The sequence below is a fragment of the Spermophilus citellus genome (assembly GCF_964194105.1).
Source record: "Spermophilus citellus genome assembly, chromosome: 3".
Lineage (NCBI taxonomy): Eukaryota > Metazoa > Chordata > Mammalia > Rodentia > Sciuridae > Spermophilus > Spermophilus citellus.
The window spans coordinates 45,905,791-45,923,195 of record NC_138184.1 but is presented as its reverse complement, the minus strand read 5'-3'; the positions used below and the strand labels follow the sequence as shown (position 1 = coordinate 45,923,195).

General features: G+C 34.2%; 1 protein-coding gene across 23 annotated transcripts in view; it reads left to right on the top strand.

Moving 5' to 3' along the window:
* Positions 1–17,405, top strand: part of SLMAP (sarcolemma associated protein) — a gene marked incomplete at its 5' end in the record, with an annotated part of 163,488 nt that overhangs the window by 84,804 nt on the left and 61,279 nt on the right. For all 23 annotated transcript variants that reach the window (XM_081284607.1, XM_081284601.1, XM_081284602.1 and 20 more), the window contains 7 exons: positions 368–440; positions 5,038–5,074; positions 7,079–7,141; positions 10,213–10,308; positions 11,478–11,549; positions 12,325–12,465; positions 15,755–15,892. In XM_081284607.1, coding sequence (XP_081140733.1) covers positions 368–440; positions 5,038–5,074; positions 7,079–7,141; positions 10,213–10,308; positions 11,478–11,549; positions 12,325–12,465; positions 15,755–15,892 — 620 coding nt within the window. The remainder of the gene's footprint in view (positions 1–367; positions 441–5,037; positions 5,075–7,078; positions 7,142–10,212; positions 10,309–11,477; positions 11,550–12,324; positions 12,466–15,754; positions 15,893–17,405) is intronic.

Here is a 17,405-nt window from a genome sequence, read left to right as displayed (position 1 = left end):
CCTTTTTTCTCTTCAGTTGCATTTACACATGTTCGGCTGACTATTTATTTATTTATTTATTCATAGAATTGGATATTCAATCCCTGTTATTGTTATAAAACGTATCCTATCTATCTATAAATAAATAAATAAATAAATAAATAATTTAGGATACTTTTTATAATAATTCATTCGTTAATTCTTCCTTGCAATTGTGGTTCATTATGGACAGGGATATTTCTCCTCGGTAATATTGTCATTAAGTCACCAGACTTATTTTTCCCCAGAAGTTACTGCTTTTAAGAATAAAATATACGTTTAGATACAAGAGATACAAAGTTTTATATTTTTAAACAATTACTTCATGTTATTTGTTTGTTTTAACCAGTTACCCATGGGTGTATTGTTTCCACAATAAAACTTTTTCTACCAGATGGTATGGAAGCCCGGCTCCGCTCAGAGTGAGTATAATTTAGTGCTGTGAAGTTTTTGGATTAATTACCTTGGATAATATTAGAAGATGATATGATGCTAATACTTCAGGGTCATTTTATAATTTTATAATATCATTATTACAAAACTGATGTGGTGCTTTTTGAAATATACTTGTTTAAATTGTTTTTTACATTATTTGCAATTGGAGTAAATAATAATGTACTCGGGGCAGAGGTTATTTTATTTCCAAATGTAACTTTATAATTTATATTTGGAAGGATAATTAGTTACTTTCCACAATGTTTAGAGTATGTTATTGGTGAACGATAACATCTTCTTTGATCTTCATTTAAGATAGAGCTTCGTCAACTGTGATTAGCTTCATCAACTGTGATTGCCTCTGAAGTTAATAGCATTGTCATCATCTTATAGGACCTTGGTGATGATAATATAGTTAGTAGCTTATTTTGTTCAGAGTATAAGTACACTTCAATCCTGTCCTTTTCAGATTAACATTATACAGTGTTGAAGAAAGTTAAGAAGTATTTAAGCTTCAACTTTTTTTTATTTGGGGCAGGGAGGATCCCTTGAATATAGTAAACACTTGTTTCTAGACTCAGTATTTTCTGTCCATCAAAAGCTGTTTCTGGCCAGGTGAGGTGGTACATGCTTATAATCCCAGCAATTTGGGAAACTGAAACAGGAGAGTCACAAATTCAAGGAGAGTCTGGGCAATTTAGCAAGATCCTGTCTCTAAATAAATAAATAAATAAATAGGGATGGGGATAAAGATCAGTGATAAAGTGCCCCTAAGTTCAGTTCAGTGCCCACCCTCCCCACCCCCCTCACCCCCAAAAAAGCTGTTTCTATTTAACCTCTTTTTTTTTATTAGCAACTTGGTTTGGGTTACATGACAATACCTAGAAGTTAGAATAATGTGTTGGAAAGATGAGGCAGAAAGAGGCCCTTCCATTACTGTGGTAGTCTGCTTTCTTTGATTTGTATCACATTGTTTACGCATCAATTAGAAGCTACCTTTTTTTTTAAAGATAGTTGAAGCAAAGCAGAAAATATTTTAAACATTTTTAATTTAAAGCATTATTTCCTATTTTAAATTAACTTAATAAAATTGCATTGAATTTTAGGAAATTTGACATAACAGCTTTTATTATGAGTCCAGAGTTTTTGTTTTAGAACTAGTCAACAGATGATGTGTGGCTTTTTAAAGAATTTGATATTTGTATTTGAGAATGAGATTTTTCTTTCATAAAGTTGAAAGCTTTGAGCAGTTACATAAGGAGTTATCTGTTCTCAGATTCCATCTAATAGAGCATGTGAATTTTTTCAAAGTCTGATTGCATGACTTATGTCCCTATTGCTCTTGTTTCCCCAATCCTTTTAATCTTTGTCCCTGTCTTCTCATAGTTTCACTTTCCTTATATAGTTAAATATTAACACCATTCAAATTTTTGCTATAAATTTCAGTGTATATAATTGGACTGACTTTCTAAAGAAAATGAATTTTGAACAGGCAATTCTCTAAAGCTGGAGTAAGATTGAAATAGTCTTTAGAAGTAGATAGTCCAGTTCAAAACCTGACATGACTTGTTTTGTGATTTAGTTGGGCCTCAGTTTTCTCATTTGAAACATGAAGATGTTAACAGTACCTGTTGAGCAGTAATTAGGGAGATTGTGAGGATTGCATACTTAAAGAGTTTAGTGTATTATCTGGCATATAATAAGCCCACAATAAACATTAGCTGTTTCTGTTATTATAACCAAATTTTTATTAACAATATACATGGTTTTGGATATGCTAGAATACCTAAAGTTTAAGTCCACTGTGTAAATACCATCAGTGATTTTAAGGTCTTCATTAGGTCGTTCTCAGAAGGCTGACTTTTTTTCTTTTTTCATTTTTGTTATATTGCATAAATAATTTTTAGATGGTAAGAAATAGAGAAATGCTGGGCACAGTGGCACCCGCCTATAATCCCAGCCACTTAGCAAGGCACTAAGCAACTTAGTGGGACCCTGTCTCAAAAACCAAACAAATAAACAAACCTGAGGGTATATCTCAGTGATAAGGTATGAGAGGGTTCAGTCTCAGTACCAAAAAAAGGAAGAAGAAAGAAAGGGAAAGAAATTGCGTATCATCCCATTATTGAAACATTAAGTAACAGTTTTCATTTTCTACATTCCTTTTTTTTTGGTTTTTTGTATTCATGTAGATTTTTTAAAAAATTTTTTTAGTTGTAGATGGACACAGTATCTTTACTTATTTTTATGTGGTGCTGAGGATCGGACTCAATGCCTCACACATGCAAGGCAATTGCTCTACCAGTGAGCTACCGCCCTAGCCTGCATGTGGATTTTTAAAGAACTCAAAATAAACCATATCCAAGGTAGTTTTTGGAAGATCAAATATCATTTATGGAATGTGTTGCAGAATACTTAGCTTTGTGTGTGTGTGTGTGTGTGTGTGTGTGTGTGTGTGTTGGGAATTGAACTCAGGGCCTTGGGCATACCAGGATTTTCTGGCCTTTCATTTGTTAGTCAGATTTTCATGGGAACAGAAGAATTTGTACTTGGGTCTCTGGGAAAACTGCTCTTAAAAATTCTTGTTAATACTATTTGCTTCCATTTAGGCATTATTAAGTTCACTCTTCTATATGCACATATCTGAAGAGAAAAGGATATATATTCAAAGTGGTTATCTCTGGGTACTGGTATTGGATAATTTCAATGTATTTCATCATGCTTTACTTCATATATTTTCATAATCGATATATATTGCTTGTATAATCAAGAAAGGTAAATGTATGGCCAGGTGCAGTGGCACATGCCTGTAATCCCAGTGGCTAGGGAGGAAGGCAGGAGGATCCCAAGTTCAAAGCCAGCCTCAGCAATGGCAAGGTGCGAAGCAACTCAGTGAGACCCTGTCTCTAAATAAAATACAAAATAGAGCTGGAGATGTGGCTCAGTGGTTAAGTGCCCCTACACAGTACCCCCCCAGATAAATAAATTTATGTTTGAAATGTCTGTTGTAGTTTTGTAGTATGAAAGTGAAAAACTTAAATTGTACATAATTTTTTTAAACCTTCACTAGACATCAGCTTTGTTAGATTCTGTGATAGTTTCTGGGGATGCAGAGGTGAATTGATAATAGTTCCTGAGACACAGGTGTATAATCAGAGAAGTACAGTATAGGATTATATAGGTTCAGGATATCAAGGGTGCTGGTACTTAATATTCTGTTTTACAAGTCAGTTTCTCAGTTTTTACACATGGTTAGCCACAGGAATCTGGGAACTTTTCCTAGTCAGGTTTTAAGCTCTGGCTGTCACTTTAATGGATTATAAGTTCTGGAGTGATAGCAACCAGTAGATGGGTGGCAGCCTTGCTCTGTGTCCCATTGCCCACCCTCATCTCACATATAGTATATGAGCATTGTCAAATAGAGACCCTGACTTCCTCAACTGCTTATTTCTCATGGGAGTGGTCATAATGATCAGTTATTCCTATATTTTCAACACTGTTTTAAGCTCTTTATTTATGTTAACACATTTAATACTCAAAGTAACCTAATGGGATTGGTTTTATAATTACTACCTCCATTTTATGGCTGAGGAAGCTAAGACCTATCTTTATAAGGCAGTGTGCCTTTCAGCTAGTAAGTAGACCCAGAATTTGAACCCAGATAGTACAGCTTCTAAGCCTGAATGCTTACCAGCTACTGTATTACCTGTCAATAGATTTTTATCAGGGCAGAAATGAAATTAGTACCAATTAATGTCATTTATTTAAATTTTTTTCTATTTTGTGTGTACATGTATCGGAGGTTAGTACTGGGGATTGAACTCAGGGGCATTTTACCATCAAGTTACATTCCCAGTCTTTTTTTTTTTTTTTTGGAGACAGTGTTTTGCTAAATTGCTAAGGCTGGGCTAAAGCTTGCAATTTTTTTTACCTTAGTCTCCAGAGTCACTGGGATTATAGGCACATGCCATTGTGTGTAGTTTAATGCTTTGTTTTAAGTAATATTTCTTTTTGGTTGAACTTTACTTTTTAAAACTTTTCATATAGGAGTATTTTAATTTTAAAATAATTTATATGTTGTATATAATTCAAATGGATGATTTAAATAGTACTTCTTTTCTGTATGAAATCAAGGAATTCACCATAACCCACAATAAGTAGTCGATCCTCAAAGAACATTTAGTACATTTTGAATTTAAAAATTTGATGTGGGGCTGGGATTGTGTCTCAGCGGTGGAGCGCTCGCCTAGCATGAGCGGGACCCAGGTTCAAACCTCAACACCACATAAAAATAAAGACATTGTGTTGTGTCCATCTATACCTAAAAAATAAATTTTAAAAAATAAATAAAAAATAAAAATTTGATGTTAGAAATACATTAATGTATAAAAAAGTAAGTTTTAATATGTATTACTTTATTTTCTACTGATTTCATCCATTTATAAAGAATTGAAAGTTTCATACTCTTTTAATTATATGAGGGCAAATGTATCAGTTTTGTGGTTTACGATATTCTGGTTCTATCATGCTGTGTTTCCTCTGTTGTCAGGAAATTAGATAAAAATTCTAAATTTTACATTTCAGTGTCATCCATGCTCCATTACCAAGTCCTGTTGACAAAGTAAGTTGCTAATGATTATTTTTTCCTAAACTGTGCTTTTAAAATGTCTGTTTTTAATATGCTCTACCTAGAATTTATTTTACAACAAAACATGTGAAGTGCATATAACTATACAGTTAATTTAATCTTTTAATCTTTAGTATCTAGAGAATTTAGAATGAATGTTTCTTTGGAAAAAAAAAGTCTTGTAATTTTGAGTAAACTATTGACTGTGTAGACTAGGAGTACCTGTTTTGCTCTTAGCCAAAGGTAAGAAATGTTAGCTTTTACTTTTTATTCTGAATCAGTTCTGTCTAGAAATTTGTTGAAGCATCTACCCAGTTTAGTTTACTCAAAATATTATCCCTAAAGGAAAGTAGCACAGAAATATGAATTTACAGAAATTATTCCTTTATTATCTTTGAAGGTCAGTTTTAACACAGTTTGATTAGAAACTGCAGTAATTGCTTGCTACAAAAACATTCTTTTTTCTGTCAAGAGATAGTGCTGTCATTGGTAAAGAGCATAAAAACCAACAAACAAAAACCCCAAACAAAACATCTTTTTCATCATTTAACATTAATGTAGATGTTATTTTCTTAGTGCAATAATTAAACTATTGGGGGAAATATTTTGCATCTTTTCTTCCATTTGAGTGAAGAGCAAATGCCTACCTGAGACTGAAGTGGTCTCTTAGATTCCTTTATTAGAATTAAAAAGAGGTTAATCAACTTCTGCAATGCCAAAAATTATTTCAGAAGTAAATAATGGTCTTACTGATCTAGGACTAACTTTAAAAAATAATGCCAACTCTTTTAGTCATCATATTAATAAAAATATACTTTCTGTGCTTAATGAGGAATAATATGGTAATCAACTAACACAGTGCTTATTAGTGTTGAGGATGTGGGTAGATATTATAGCAACCAATTAAGTGCTCTTTTTTTTTTTTTATGCCGTGATTCTATTTCCACAGCCTTGCTAGGCTGTGCAGTAGTGCTCGCCTATAATTCCAGCAATTCAGGAGGCTGAGGTAGAAAGATCACAAGTTTGAGGCCAGGCTTAGTAACTTAGTGAGGAAGGGCTGAAGATGTAGCTCAGTGGAAAATCACCTCTGGGTTCAATCCCCAGTACCACCACCATCAAAAAAAAAAAAAAAAAAAAGTATATATATTTCACAGCCTTGAAAAACTCTTCTAGAAAGTGCTTCTTCTAATACTCTTGGATTCTAAACAATTTGACTGATTTGTAGTGTTTAAGCACCATTATTAGGGCTGGGGATGTAGCTCAGTGATAGAGTACCTGCCTGGCATACAAGAGGCTCTGGGTTCAATCCTAGTACTGCAAAAACAAAAAACAAGACTAAACACCATTATTTTCCATCTTTTCCAGAAAGTGTATTTATAGTTGAAAGGGGGGGAAAAAAAGAAAAGAAAGACAGGTCTGGCTGGGATTGTGGCTCAGTGGCAGAGCACTTGTCTCACTCACATATGAGGCACTGGGTTCAATCCTCAGTACCACATAAAAATAAATGAATAAGATAAAGATATTGTATCTATCTTCAGTGAAAAAATATTTTTAAAAACTATTTTATTACCCCTGACCATTGAATATTGATAGATTTTATGTTGCCCTCCCTACTTCAAATAACATCTTGAAGATGGTTACTTCTAAATGAATTGTGAGTTGTTGACATATTGAAGAACTATTTAATGATGAATCTTAAAGGGAAAATATGTGGATCTCTGGATTTAGGAGGTTTATCTGGATTAAGAAAATACTGGATGGCCTTTATACTATAAATTTGTGATTCAGCTTATCAAGGAGTGTTTTCATGAGTAGCACTTGTTGTACCACTAAGGAAATCAGTTAATTTGAAAAATAAATTTATGTGCATATTTAAATAGACATTTCAAGGAATTGGTCTTAATTTTGTTTTGTTTTTCTTTTTCTTTTTTCTTCTGTCTTTAATTTCTTTTATGAAGTTTTTTCTGTGACTGTTGACACTTTGACTTCTTTTTCTAGGTTGCTGCTAACACTCCAAGTATGTATTCTCAGGAATTATTCCAGCTTTCTCAGTATCTACAGGTAAAAGTAAACTTTGAAAATTCTTAGTCTTTAGAAGTACCATTAAACAACTTAGATTTTATTTTGCCGGTATGCAGATAGAGGATAAAAAGTGTTGGCTAGATACAAGTACAAAAGAAATATCTTTTCAAAGAAGAACAAAGGATTAAAAATAGTCTTATGAAGAAAAAAGAAGTCAGTTGTTAAATACAGAGAACATAAGCTTCTGTATAAGATTTTTTTCTTCAATATGAGGAAGTTCCAAAACAGTTTTTTTAATCTATAGATGGCTTTTAAATAAAATTAGACCTGCTAAATAATAATATCATTATATTTTGGGATGCTTAATAATGTTAATATCACATAATTATATAACACTATTGTACCCTAAGTTCCATTCTAGCACTTTACCTATATTAAGTCATTTAATCTTTACAGCAGTCCTATTATGCACATATTTTATTCCCACTTTTACAAATGGAGTAACTGAGAGACAGGAAGATTTAATAACTTACATAGTATCAAACATCTAGTAATGGATACATCTAGGATTTGAACCTTGTCTGTGTTTATAGTGATTCAATAGTCAGACCTCTGAGTCTGCTATACTGTGCTACTGGATACATAGAAAGATTTATTGATAAAGCAGATACTTGGAATGGTCTCCTGAAGCAGTTAATGTCATATTTAAAGAGTAATTCAAATCTTTAAAAAGCCAACAAGTGTTTTTATTTTTTCCTGGTTTATGTAGATTTGGGCTGGATTGTGGTGAGAGAATAGTTAAGGAAAACCTTTGATTAGGAGTTTAGAGATTGAAGTCTTTTTCTTGGTTCTGCTACTCAGTTAATTCTGTGTCTTTGGGTGAGTTATTTTACATGTGTAGGCTTTCAGTTGTCTTTTGTTTAAAATTATAGAATTATTCAATTATTTACAGGACTCAATGACTGAGAGCAGTTCCATCTCAGTTAAGAACATACACATCTGTAAAAATGATCAGAAAATAATGAATGAATTAATTAGATCTTATCTTACATCAGGCATAATGTACTGGTGGATAGAAAATATTTTTGCACATTTGTACTCTAATCAGATTCTCTAGATTCCATCCCTGACTTTAATTTCTGATTTGATCAAGAAAGTTGTTTAAAACCTTTGGACCTCATTTTCTGCAGCTCGGAAAAGGGTAGAACAATACTACCTCACCAAATTGTGAAAAATATGTAATTAATACACATAAAGCACTTAGAACAGTGCCTGGCACATAGAATGTATGCCATAAATGTCAGTAGTCATTTACCATTCAATAGGAAGGCACCTTAATTGATTTAGGTGTCCTTATTAGAGGTAGAAGAAAACTGAGATTAATTTGGTGTACACTTATTTTTTATGAGAACTATATTAATATATTTATATTTTCTGAAACTATCTAGTGTTGTTAATAGACTTTAATGTCCTGACTCAGAGTCTTTTTGTCTGTTCTTTGAACATCCACGTTGAATTTGTTTAAATCACACCCCACAGTCTTTTCTGTATACATTCTTATTGTACTGCTGAAATTCTAATATAAATTGTGAACCTTTTGAATAAAAGCTGGAATAGATGCATTTTATGTCATAGAACTAAAAAGACCATTCCTGGAAATACTATATTTCTGTTAACGTGGTTCAGAATTAAGAAACTAATGGAATTGAAGGATAAGTGGTGAAATTACACCATCTAGTGGAGGTAGATTTTTGTTTTTTAGTAAAACATTTTATGTCTCTTTAATTTCCTTATTATGAATGTTTTAGGAGCTTAAACATGGCAAATAATCTCTTTTAAATGTATACAGTTTTTGGGCTGGGGATGCGGCTCAAGCGGTAACACACTCGCCTGGCATGCACGCAGTGCTGGGTTCGATCCTCAGCACCACATAAAAATAAAATAAAGATGTTGTGTCCACCGAAAACTGAAAAATGAATATTAAGAAATTCATTCTCTCTCTCTCTCTCTCTCTCTCTCTCTCTCTCTCTCTCTCTCTTTCTTTCTCTCTCTCAAAAAAAAATGTATGCAGTTTTAGTATGGATTCTGAGGTGGTATGATTTTTAAAACAAAGTACTTATATTCTGATTAGGCAAGATTTCTCATAATCATTATTTATCAAGGATATAAAGAGCAATAAATTGCTTTAAATGTCAAATACTATGTTTAAAGTGTACATTTTTCTATTGAGGTGACTCAAAGCCAGTAGGATAGTACATGTTCTTTGTATAATGACAGTAATAGAAGGTCTAAATGTGCCAAAATCAAAACAATCCTGTGAGCATTTCACCTTGACTTCTAGTGAAGGAGACTGACCTTATTAACTGCTATCAAATGTTATAAGTCACCTAGAAATCAGACTTTGCTCACCAATATCTTTCTTTGTAAAATATTTCTTGGAGCTGCCAAATATAACTCCTTGGCCTCTTGATTGCATGGAACCAATATTTGGTGGATGCAGTTTATTTGGGTTATTAATTCCTGCTCAGTGACATGTAGTTAGGAAAAGACAAGAACACCTGAAAATGCAATAGATTATGAGAGTAAAGTAGTCTCTCTTTAAATACACATATATTTATATTTAATAACATGGTTAAACGGGAAAATGTGAAGCTATTATTTAGATATATTGTGCAGTTAAGCCATTGTAAAGTAATCTTTGCTGGTCAGATTAGTTTTTCTTAGTTTGTGACAAATTTGTTCTGAAGTATATGCATATTTGTGGGTGTGTATGTGTGTGTAATACAAACCAACAAGATTTGTTAGCTTTTTAGAGTCTACGTTTTTTACAACTCATTTTCCAAATTAGGAAAAACAAAACAAAAATAAGTAAGTGACGTGTTCTGTTGTGGGGGGGAGGTTGCAACAAGAGTACTTCTAACTTAGAGCCCAACAGATAAAGCTAAAACAATGTGGTACATATATACTTAAAAGGGTTATTAAGTTTTAAATACTTTGAAATATGTCAAGGGGATATAAGACTATATTCAGGAGGTACAGAAAATTGATTATTCTTCAAAGGAATCATGACGAGTTTATTAGAATCTCTTTTGTGATTTTTATAATATTAGGAGGCCTTACATCGGGAACAGATGTTGGAACAGAAGTTAGCCACACTTCAGCGGCTACTGGCCATCACCCAAGAGGCTTCAGATACCAGTTGGCAGGTATTCCAGTAGCCTTTATATTCAAGAAGCATTTAAACAACTTAATATTTCATAGGTGTGGATGAACCAAAATTAAAATTTTGTAATAAACAAAGGAAAGGGAGTGCTGAGGTGTAGCTTAGTGGTAAAGTGCTTGCCCAGCACATGTGAGGCCCTAAGTTTGATCCTCAGCACCATGTAAAAATAAATAAAACATAGATATTGTGACATTCTACAACTAAAAAGATAATTTTTTTAAAAAATAAAGAGGGCTGCCCATGTAGCTTAGTAATAGAGCGCTTGCCTATTATGTGCATGACCCTGGGTTCAATCCCCAGTACCACCAAAAAAAAGAGGGGAGAGTTATTTCCTAACTAAAGAATAGGTATTATGCCAGGTGCATGGAATACATACTTGGAATACAAGTGATTTCGGAGCCTGAGGTAGAAGGATCAAAAATTCAGTATTAACTTAGTAAGACTGTCTCAAAATAAAAAGTTATGCCCAAGCGTGGTGGTGCCAGCATTTAAACCCAGTGACTTTGGAGGCTGAGGCAAGAGGATTTGCAAATTTGAAGCTAGCCTCAGCAATTTAGGCCCTAAACAACTTAGCCTCAAAATAAAATATTAAAAAGGGCTGGGGATATAATTCAGTTGATAGAGTGCTTGCCTTACACGCACAAGGCTCTGGGTTCAAGCACCACACACACACACACACACAAAAGTGCTGGGGGCCAGGAGCAATGGCACACATCTGTAATCCCAGCAGCTCAGGAGGCTGAGGCAAGAGGATTGAATGTTCAAAACCAGCCTCAGCAACTTAGTGAGTCTCTAAGCAACTTAGCAAGATCCTGTCTCAAAATAAAACATAAAGATGTGGCTCAGTAGGTAAGCACCCTAGATTCAGTTCCTGATACCAGTACCAAAAATACATAAATTTAAAAAATAAAATAAAAAGGCTGGGGATGTAGCTCAGTGGTAGAGAACACACCTGGGTTCAGTCCCTAAGACAGCACAGGGGCACTGGGGGGGGGGGGGGAAGCAAATCAAAGTGTTAAAAAGTTAGCATTTACAGTGGATGTTGATCAGTTTTATAATTTTATTTATCTTGATGGCTGTAGACCTTTTTGATATATAGGTTGTTTTTTTGTTACTCTGGGATTTTATTTATATTTAATTTTTCTTCAACAGGCTTTAATAGATGAAGATAGACTCTTATCACGGTTAGAAGTTATGGGAAACCAATTACAGGCATGCTCCAAAGTAGGTATTTAATCTGTTACATAAAGAAGAATACATGGGTTTTTTTTTAATTTATTTTTTGTTATTTTGAGTATATGCTAAAACTTTTGTACATTTTCAACATTCTTTTGTGATGAGAAATATCAAACATACATGTAAGTAGAAGGAATTGTATAATGAATGTCAATAACTGTCTTTTTTCTATTGCAGTTGATGTTTGTTGCAAAAACTGGGTCATTTGCCCTCTTGAATTTGCCTCAATTTACGTTGTTATTTGAATATTTTTCTAGCTCCTGTACACTCCATAAATTAGTATTTTGATCTAGATATTTGGTTTAATTTAGGGTGTGTGTGTGTGTATGCGCGTGTGTATGTTGTTGTTGTTGTTGTTGTTTTGCCAAAACTTCATGGATAATAATGTGTTTTTTTATCAGAAGATAATACATTTGCCTCAAAATATTTGGTGCTTTTGAAAGTAATTATTTTTTCCTACAGTGTCAGTATGGTGACTTGCAGAGAATATCACAAATGTAAGAATAATTAATTTTACATATTTAAGAAAAATTCTCAATTGTCTTTTTTTTCTATTGGAAGCAGGAATTAACATATTCGTCAACGCATAATTTACTGATGCGACTTTTAAATATACTTCATTTAATGCAGAGCCAGCATTGTTTCTGTTTGGCGGTATAACACAAAATTTAAAGAGCATCATAATGTGTTCAGCTTTTTCAAATAGTAGAAGCTTTTTAAAAAATAATTTTGCTATAATTGTAAATTTTTTTTTTTATTCTAGAATCAGACAGAAGATAGTTTACGGAAGGAACTTATAGCATTACAGGAGGATAAACACAATTATGAGACAACAGCCAAAGAGTCCCTGAGGCGGGTTCTTCAGGAGAAAATTGAAGTGGTTAGAAAACTTTCAGAAGTTGAGGTATTTCAATTTTAAAAATACCACGTGGTAACTTTAGATAGGGCAAAGGGGAGGAAGGGGAAGGGAGGGAGCATAGGGATAGGAAAGATGGTGAAATGAGATGAACATCATTACCCTAGGTACGTGTATGTGTATGATGGCACTAATGGGTGACTCTACTTCATGTACAACCGGGAAAATGAAAAATTGTGCTCCATTTGTGTACTGTGAATCGAAATGCATTCTGCTGTCATGTGTAACTAGTTAGAACAAATTAATTAACTAATTTTTTTAAATGCCAGGTAGTAGTATTATTTTTGTGTTTGTTTGTTTTTACTTTAAAAATTCCAGGGCCCTTTAAACATAGGTATTATTATGTAGCTGGGAAATATTTTCAGTCTCTCAAATGGGAAAGAACATGTATGCTGCTTACATTGACAGGAATTCTCAATATAATCATGTGGGTTCTGGTGCTTATGGTCCTGAGTCAGTGGCTAAGGAAATAAAGCCTTAACCAGCTGGGTGCAGTCGTACACACCTATAATCCCAGCAGTTTGGGAGATTGAGAAAGGAGGATCGCAAGCTCAAAACCAGCCTCAGCAATTTATTAAGGAAAATCCTGTCTCTAAGTAAAAAATATTTTAAAAGGTTGGGAATGTGGCTTAGTGGTTCAATCCTTGATACAAACAAACAAAAAAGCCCAACCAGGGAATCTTACTGTTCGCACTGTGATGAGGATTCAGCCTCCCTATAATGGACCTTGATGTTTCAGGGAATTGATTTCTTGGCATAGATTTTGCCTTTTTTTCTTGGTCACTGTAAGACCAAGAACATACATGTTCTTACTTTACCTGTCCTTTAGAGAGGAAAATTGTCTTATACTTTGGAAGCTCAAAGGGAAACTCTCCAAGGCCCTTTCTGGGTCTTTTAAGAGTAATCAAAATGTGATTCTCAGGGCTGGGAGTGCAGCTCACTGGTAGAACCATGGGTTTAAAAAAAAAAAAAACAAAACAGTGTGTATGTCTATACATATATATATGTGTGTGTGTATATACATATATGCATATATAAAGTATATATACTTTTTTATCATTGCATTAGGGGGAAAACCCTAATTTGTAATATGGGTCTTATTATTGTGTGTTATAATTAACACAGAAATTATGTGTCCCTCAGACTGGTTAAAATGTCCATCTTAAACTAAATAGTAACATATCCTTAGAACAGCGATAATTTCTATAATGACCTTATCCCAGAGCGCCTAATTCATTTTTATTTAATTTATTTACAGTTGCTAGCTGTCTTCTCTTTTTGGTGTTAATTGCTGCATATTACTAAACATACTTTAAGAATCAATAGACTTAGCCAGGCAAGTGTACACACCCCTGTAATCCTGGTGGCTTAGGAGACTGAGGCAGGAGGATCTCAAGTTCAAGTCCAGCCTCAGCAACTTAGTGAGATCCTAAGAAACTCAGTGAGACTCTGTCTCTAAATAAAATACAAAAAAGGTGGGGGTTGCTGGAAATGTGCCTCAGTGGCTGAGTTCAATCCTTGGGTTCCCCTGAGTTCAATCCTTGGTACCAAAATAAAAAAGAATCAACAGGCTTAAAGTATTTTCAAGTCTAAAAGTCACAGCTGTTGACCTTTTAATTGTAATTGGCTGAGTACAGTAACACATGCCTATAACTCCAGTGGTTCAGGAGATTGAGGCAGAAGGACTGTGGGTTTGAAGCCAGCCTCAATGAGACCCTGGCTCAAAATAATAAATAAAAAGGGCTGGGGATGTAGCTCAGTGGTTTAGCACCTCTGGGTTAAATCCCCAGTACAAAAAAAGGTGTAATTACAGTGTCCCCTACACCCCCAACATTTTTTTTAAATCTTATTATTGTTTTAGTATGTAAATTGAAATCCTTATGTTATTTAACTCAGCTTTTTTTTTATTAGTTGTTCACAACATTACAAAGCTCTTGACATATCATATTTCATACATTAGATTGAAGTGGGTTATGAACCCCCAATTTTACCCCAAATGCAGATTGCAGAATCACGTTGGTTACACATCCACAATTTTACATAATGCCCTATTAGTAATTGTTGTATTCTGCTACCTTTCCTATCCCCTACTATCCCCCCTCCCCTCCCCTCCCATCTTCTCTCTCTACCCCATCTACTGTAATTCATTTCTCTCCTTGTTTATTTTCCCATTCCCCTCACAACCTCTTATATGTAACTTTGTATAGCAATGAGGGTCTCCCTTCATTTCCATGCAATTTCCCTTTTCTCTCCCTTTCCCTCCCATCTCATGTCTCTGTTTAATGTTAATCTTTTCTTCCTGCTCTTCCTCCCTGCTCTGTTCATAGTTGCTCTCATTATATCAAAGAAGACAATTGGTATTTGTTTTTTAGGGATTGGCTAGCTTCACTAAGCATAATCTGCTCTAGTGCCATCCATTTCCCTGCAAATTCTATGATTTTGTCATTTTTTATTGCTGCATAGTACTCCATTGTGTATAGATGCCACGTTTTTTTTTTATCCATTCATCTATTGAAGGGCATCTGGGTTGGTTCCACAGTCTAGCTATTGTGAATTGTGCTGCTATGAACATCGATGTGGCAGTATCCCTGTAGCATGCTCTTTTAAGGTCTTCAGGGAATAGTCCGAGAAGGGCAACAGCAGGGTCAAATGGTGGTTCCATTCCCATCTTTCCCAGGAATCTCCAAACTGCTTTCCAAATTGGCCGCACCAATTTGCAGTCCCACCAGCAATGTACAAGTGTACCCTTTTCTCCACATCCTCGCCAGCACTTGTTGTTGTTTGACTTCATAGTGGCTGCCAATCTTACTGGAGTGAGATGGTATCTTAGGGTGGTTTTGATTTGCATTTCTCTGACTGCTAGAGATGGTGAGCATTTTTTCATGTACTTGTTGATTGATTGTATATCCTCCTCTGAGAAGTGTCTGTTCAGGTCCTTGGCCCATTTGTTGATTGGGTTATTTGTTATCTTATTGTCTAATTTTTTGAGTTCTTTGTATACTCTGGATATTAGGGCTCTATCTGAAGTGTGAGGAGTAAAAATTTGTTCCCAGGATGTAGGCTCCCTATTTACCTCTCTTATTGTTTCTCTTGCTGAGAAAAAACTTTTTAGTTTAAGTAAGTCCCATTTGTATTTAACTCAGCTTTATATAAAGTTCAGGAAATGTATTGATTTAGAATAGCCCATGGAGTTATATTTTTTACAAATTGAATTTAGAAGGAATGCTAAATAATAAATGTACATTTATTCAAAATAAATTGTGAATTTGAATTTCAGCGAAGTCTGAGTAATACTGAAGATGAATGTACCCACCTGAAAGAAATGAATGAGCGGACTCAGGAAGAATTAAGAGAATTAGCCAATAAATATAATGGAGCAGTTAATGAGATTAAAGATTTATCTGATAAATTAAAGGTATGTATTTATTCAATCTAAAAGCATGTTAAGCTAATAATCTCTACCATACTGGGTAGCTTTAGATATTGTTTAGATATTGATGAATAGTTGTTGTAAAATAAGGTGCTTCTATTCTATTTAGTTCAATCTCAATGACCAGAGATAATTGAAAGCCTGTAAAAGCTAATATATTTCCTCTGGAGGAATTTGAGTCACTGCCTCACAATTGGCATCTTTTGATATAGAAGAGGAAGTAAATGAGAATCAACAAAACCTAAGATATTCAGGGTTTTGTTTTGTTCTCCCTGAAACTGTTTATTTTTATCCCATTCCAAAGGTAAAGCCCAACTATTTAGTACTGGAATAAGCCCAGATGAATCTTAGAATTATCTGCTTGATTGTTGTTAGCCTTTAGGGATGGAGTTGATTCTGCTTCCACTGCCATTCCTTATAGCTGTGGCACATTTAGGATAAGGAGAGATCACATCATAGAGTAATGTCTAGTTGGTCCTTTGAAATCTTATATCTGAACCAGGCTCTTGGGAGTCTGAGGCAAGAGGATCTCAAGTTCAAGGCCAGTCTGGGCAACTTAACAAAACATTGTCTCAAATATAAAAAATAAAAAGGACTGGAGATGTAACTCAGTGGTAAAGTGTACTGGGTTCAGTCCCCAGTACTGTAAATGAATGAATGAATTCTTATAACTGAGTTAGTGAAGACCCATATTATTATAATTCAAACCATGAATTGAATGCCTGGAAGATATGAATTTATTAGAGAAGACCAATGCATACATCTTCTGTGTGGTTGGTTTACCCATGGTAGTTCTATTTTTATTCCATTCTTCTTTCTGTGGATTGAACCCAAGGCCTTGTGTGTGTATGCTATGCAAACACTATTACTACTGAGCTACATTCTCAGCCTTTTTCATTTTGAGACGAGGTCTTACTAGGTTACCCTCAAACTTGTGGTCCTCCTGTCTCAGTGTTCCAGGTAGCTAGGATTACATGTGTGTATCACTGTGCCTAAATAGGCTATGATGGTTATAAAGATTGGTCTTGTTAAAAGGAAGTCTTTTTAAAAAAGACTTATACCATCATCCCTTTATCAAAGCATGATTTTGTTTAAAATTTCAGAATAAATTGTATTTTAGAACTTAAAAATTAAAACAATAATAATTTTAGGGGAACATATTACTTCCCACATTAAAATTGTGGTGTTTTGGGGTTAAGGATGTAGCTCAGTGGTAGATTACCTGCCTAGCATGTGTGAGCCCCCTGGGTCTAATCTCTAGCACTATCAAAAATATTTAAAAATAGAGTTTCATTTTGACCCTTTATCTCTAGATGTAATAAAACTGCTTGCTTGCAACAAGGTTTTCTTTTAGGTGCTATTATGGAGGAGTGAACCCAATACAGATCACTTTTGACATTAGGTCTTTGTCTTTATTTTCTTTGCTGGTTTAGAAAAAATGTCTACATGTGACGCACTGGGTTTGATTCTCAGCACCACATAAAAATAAATAAACAAA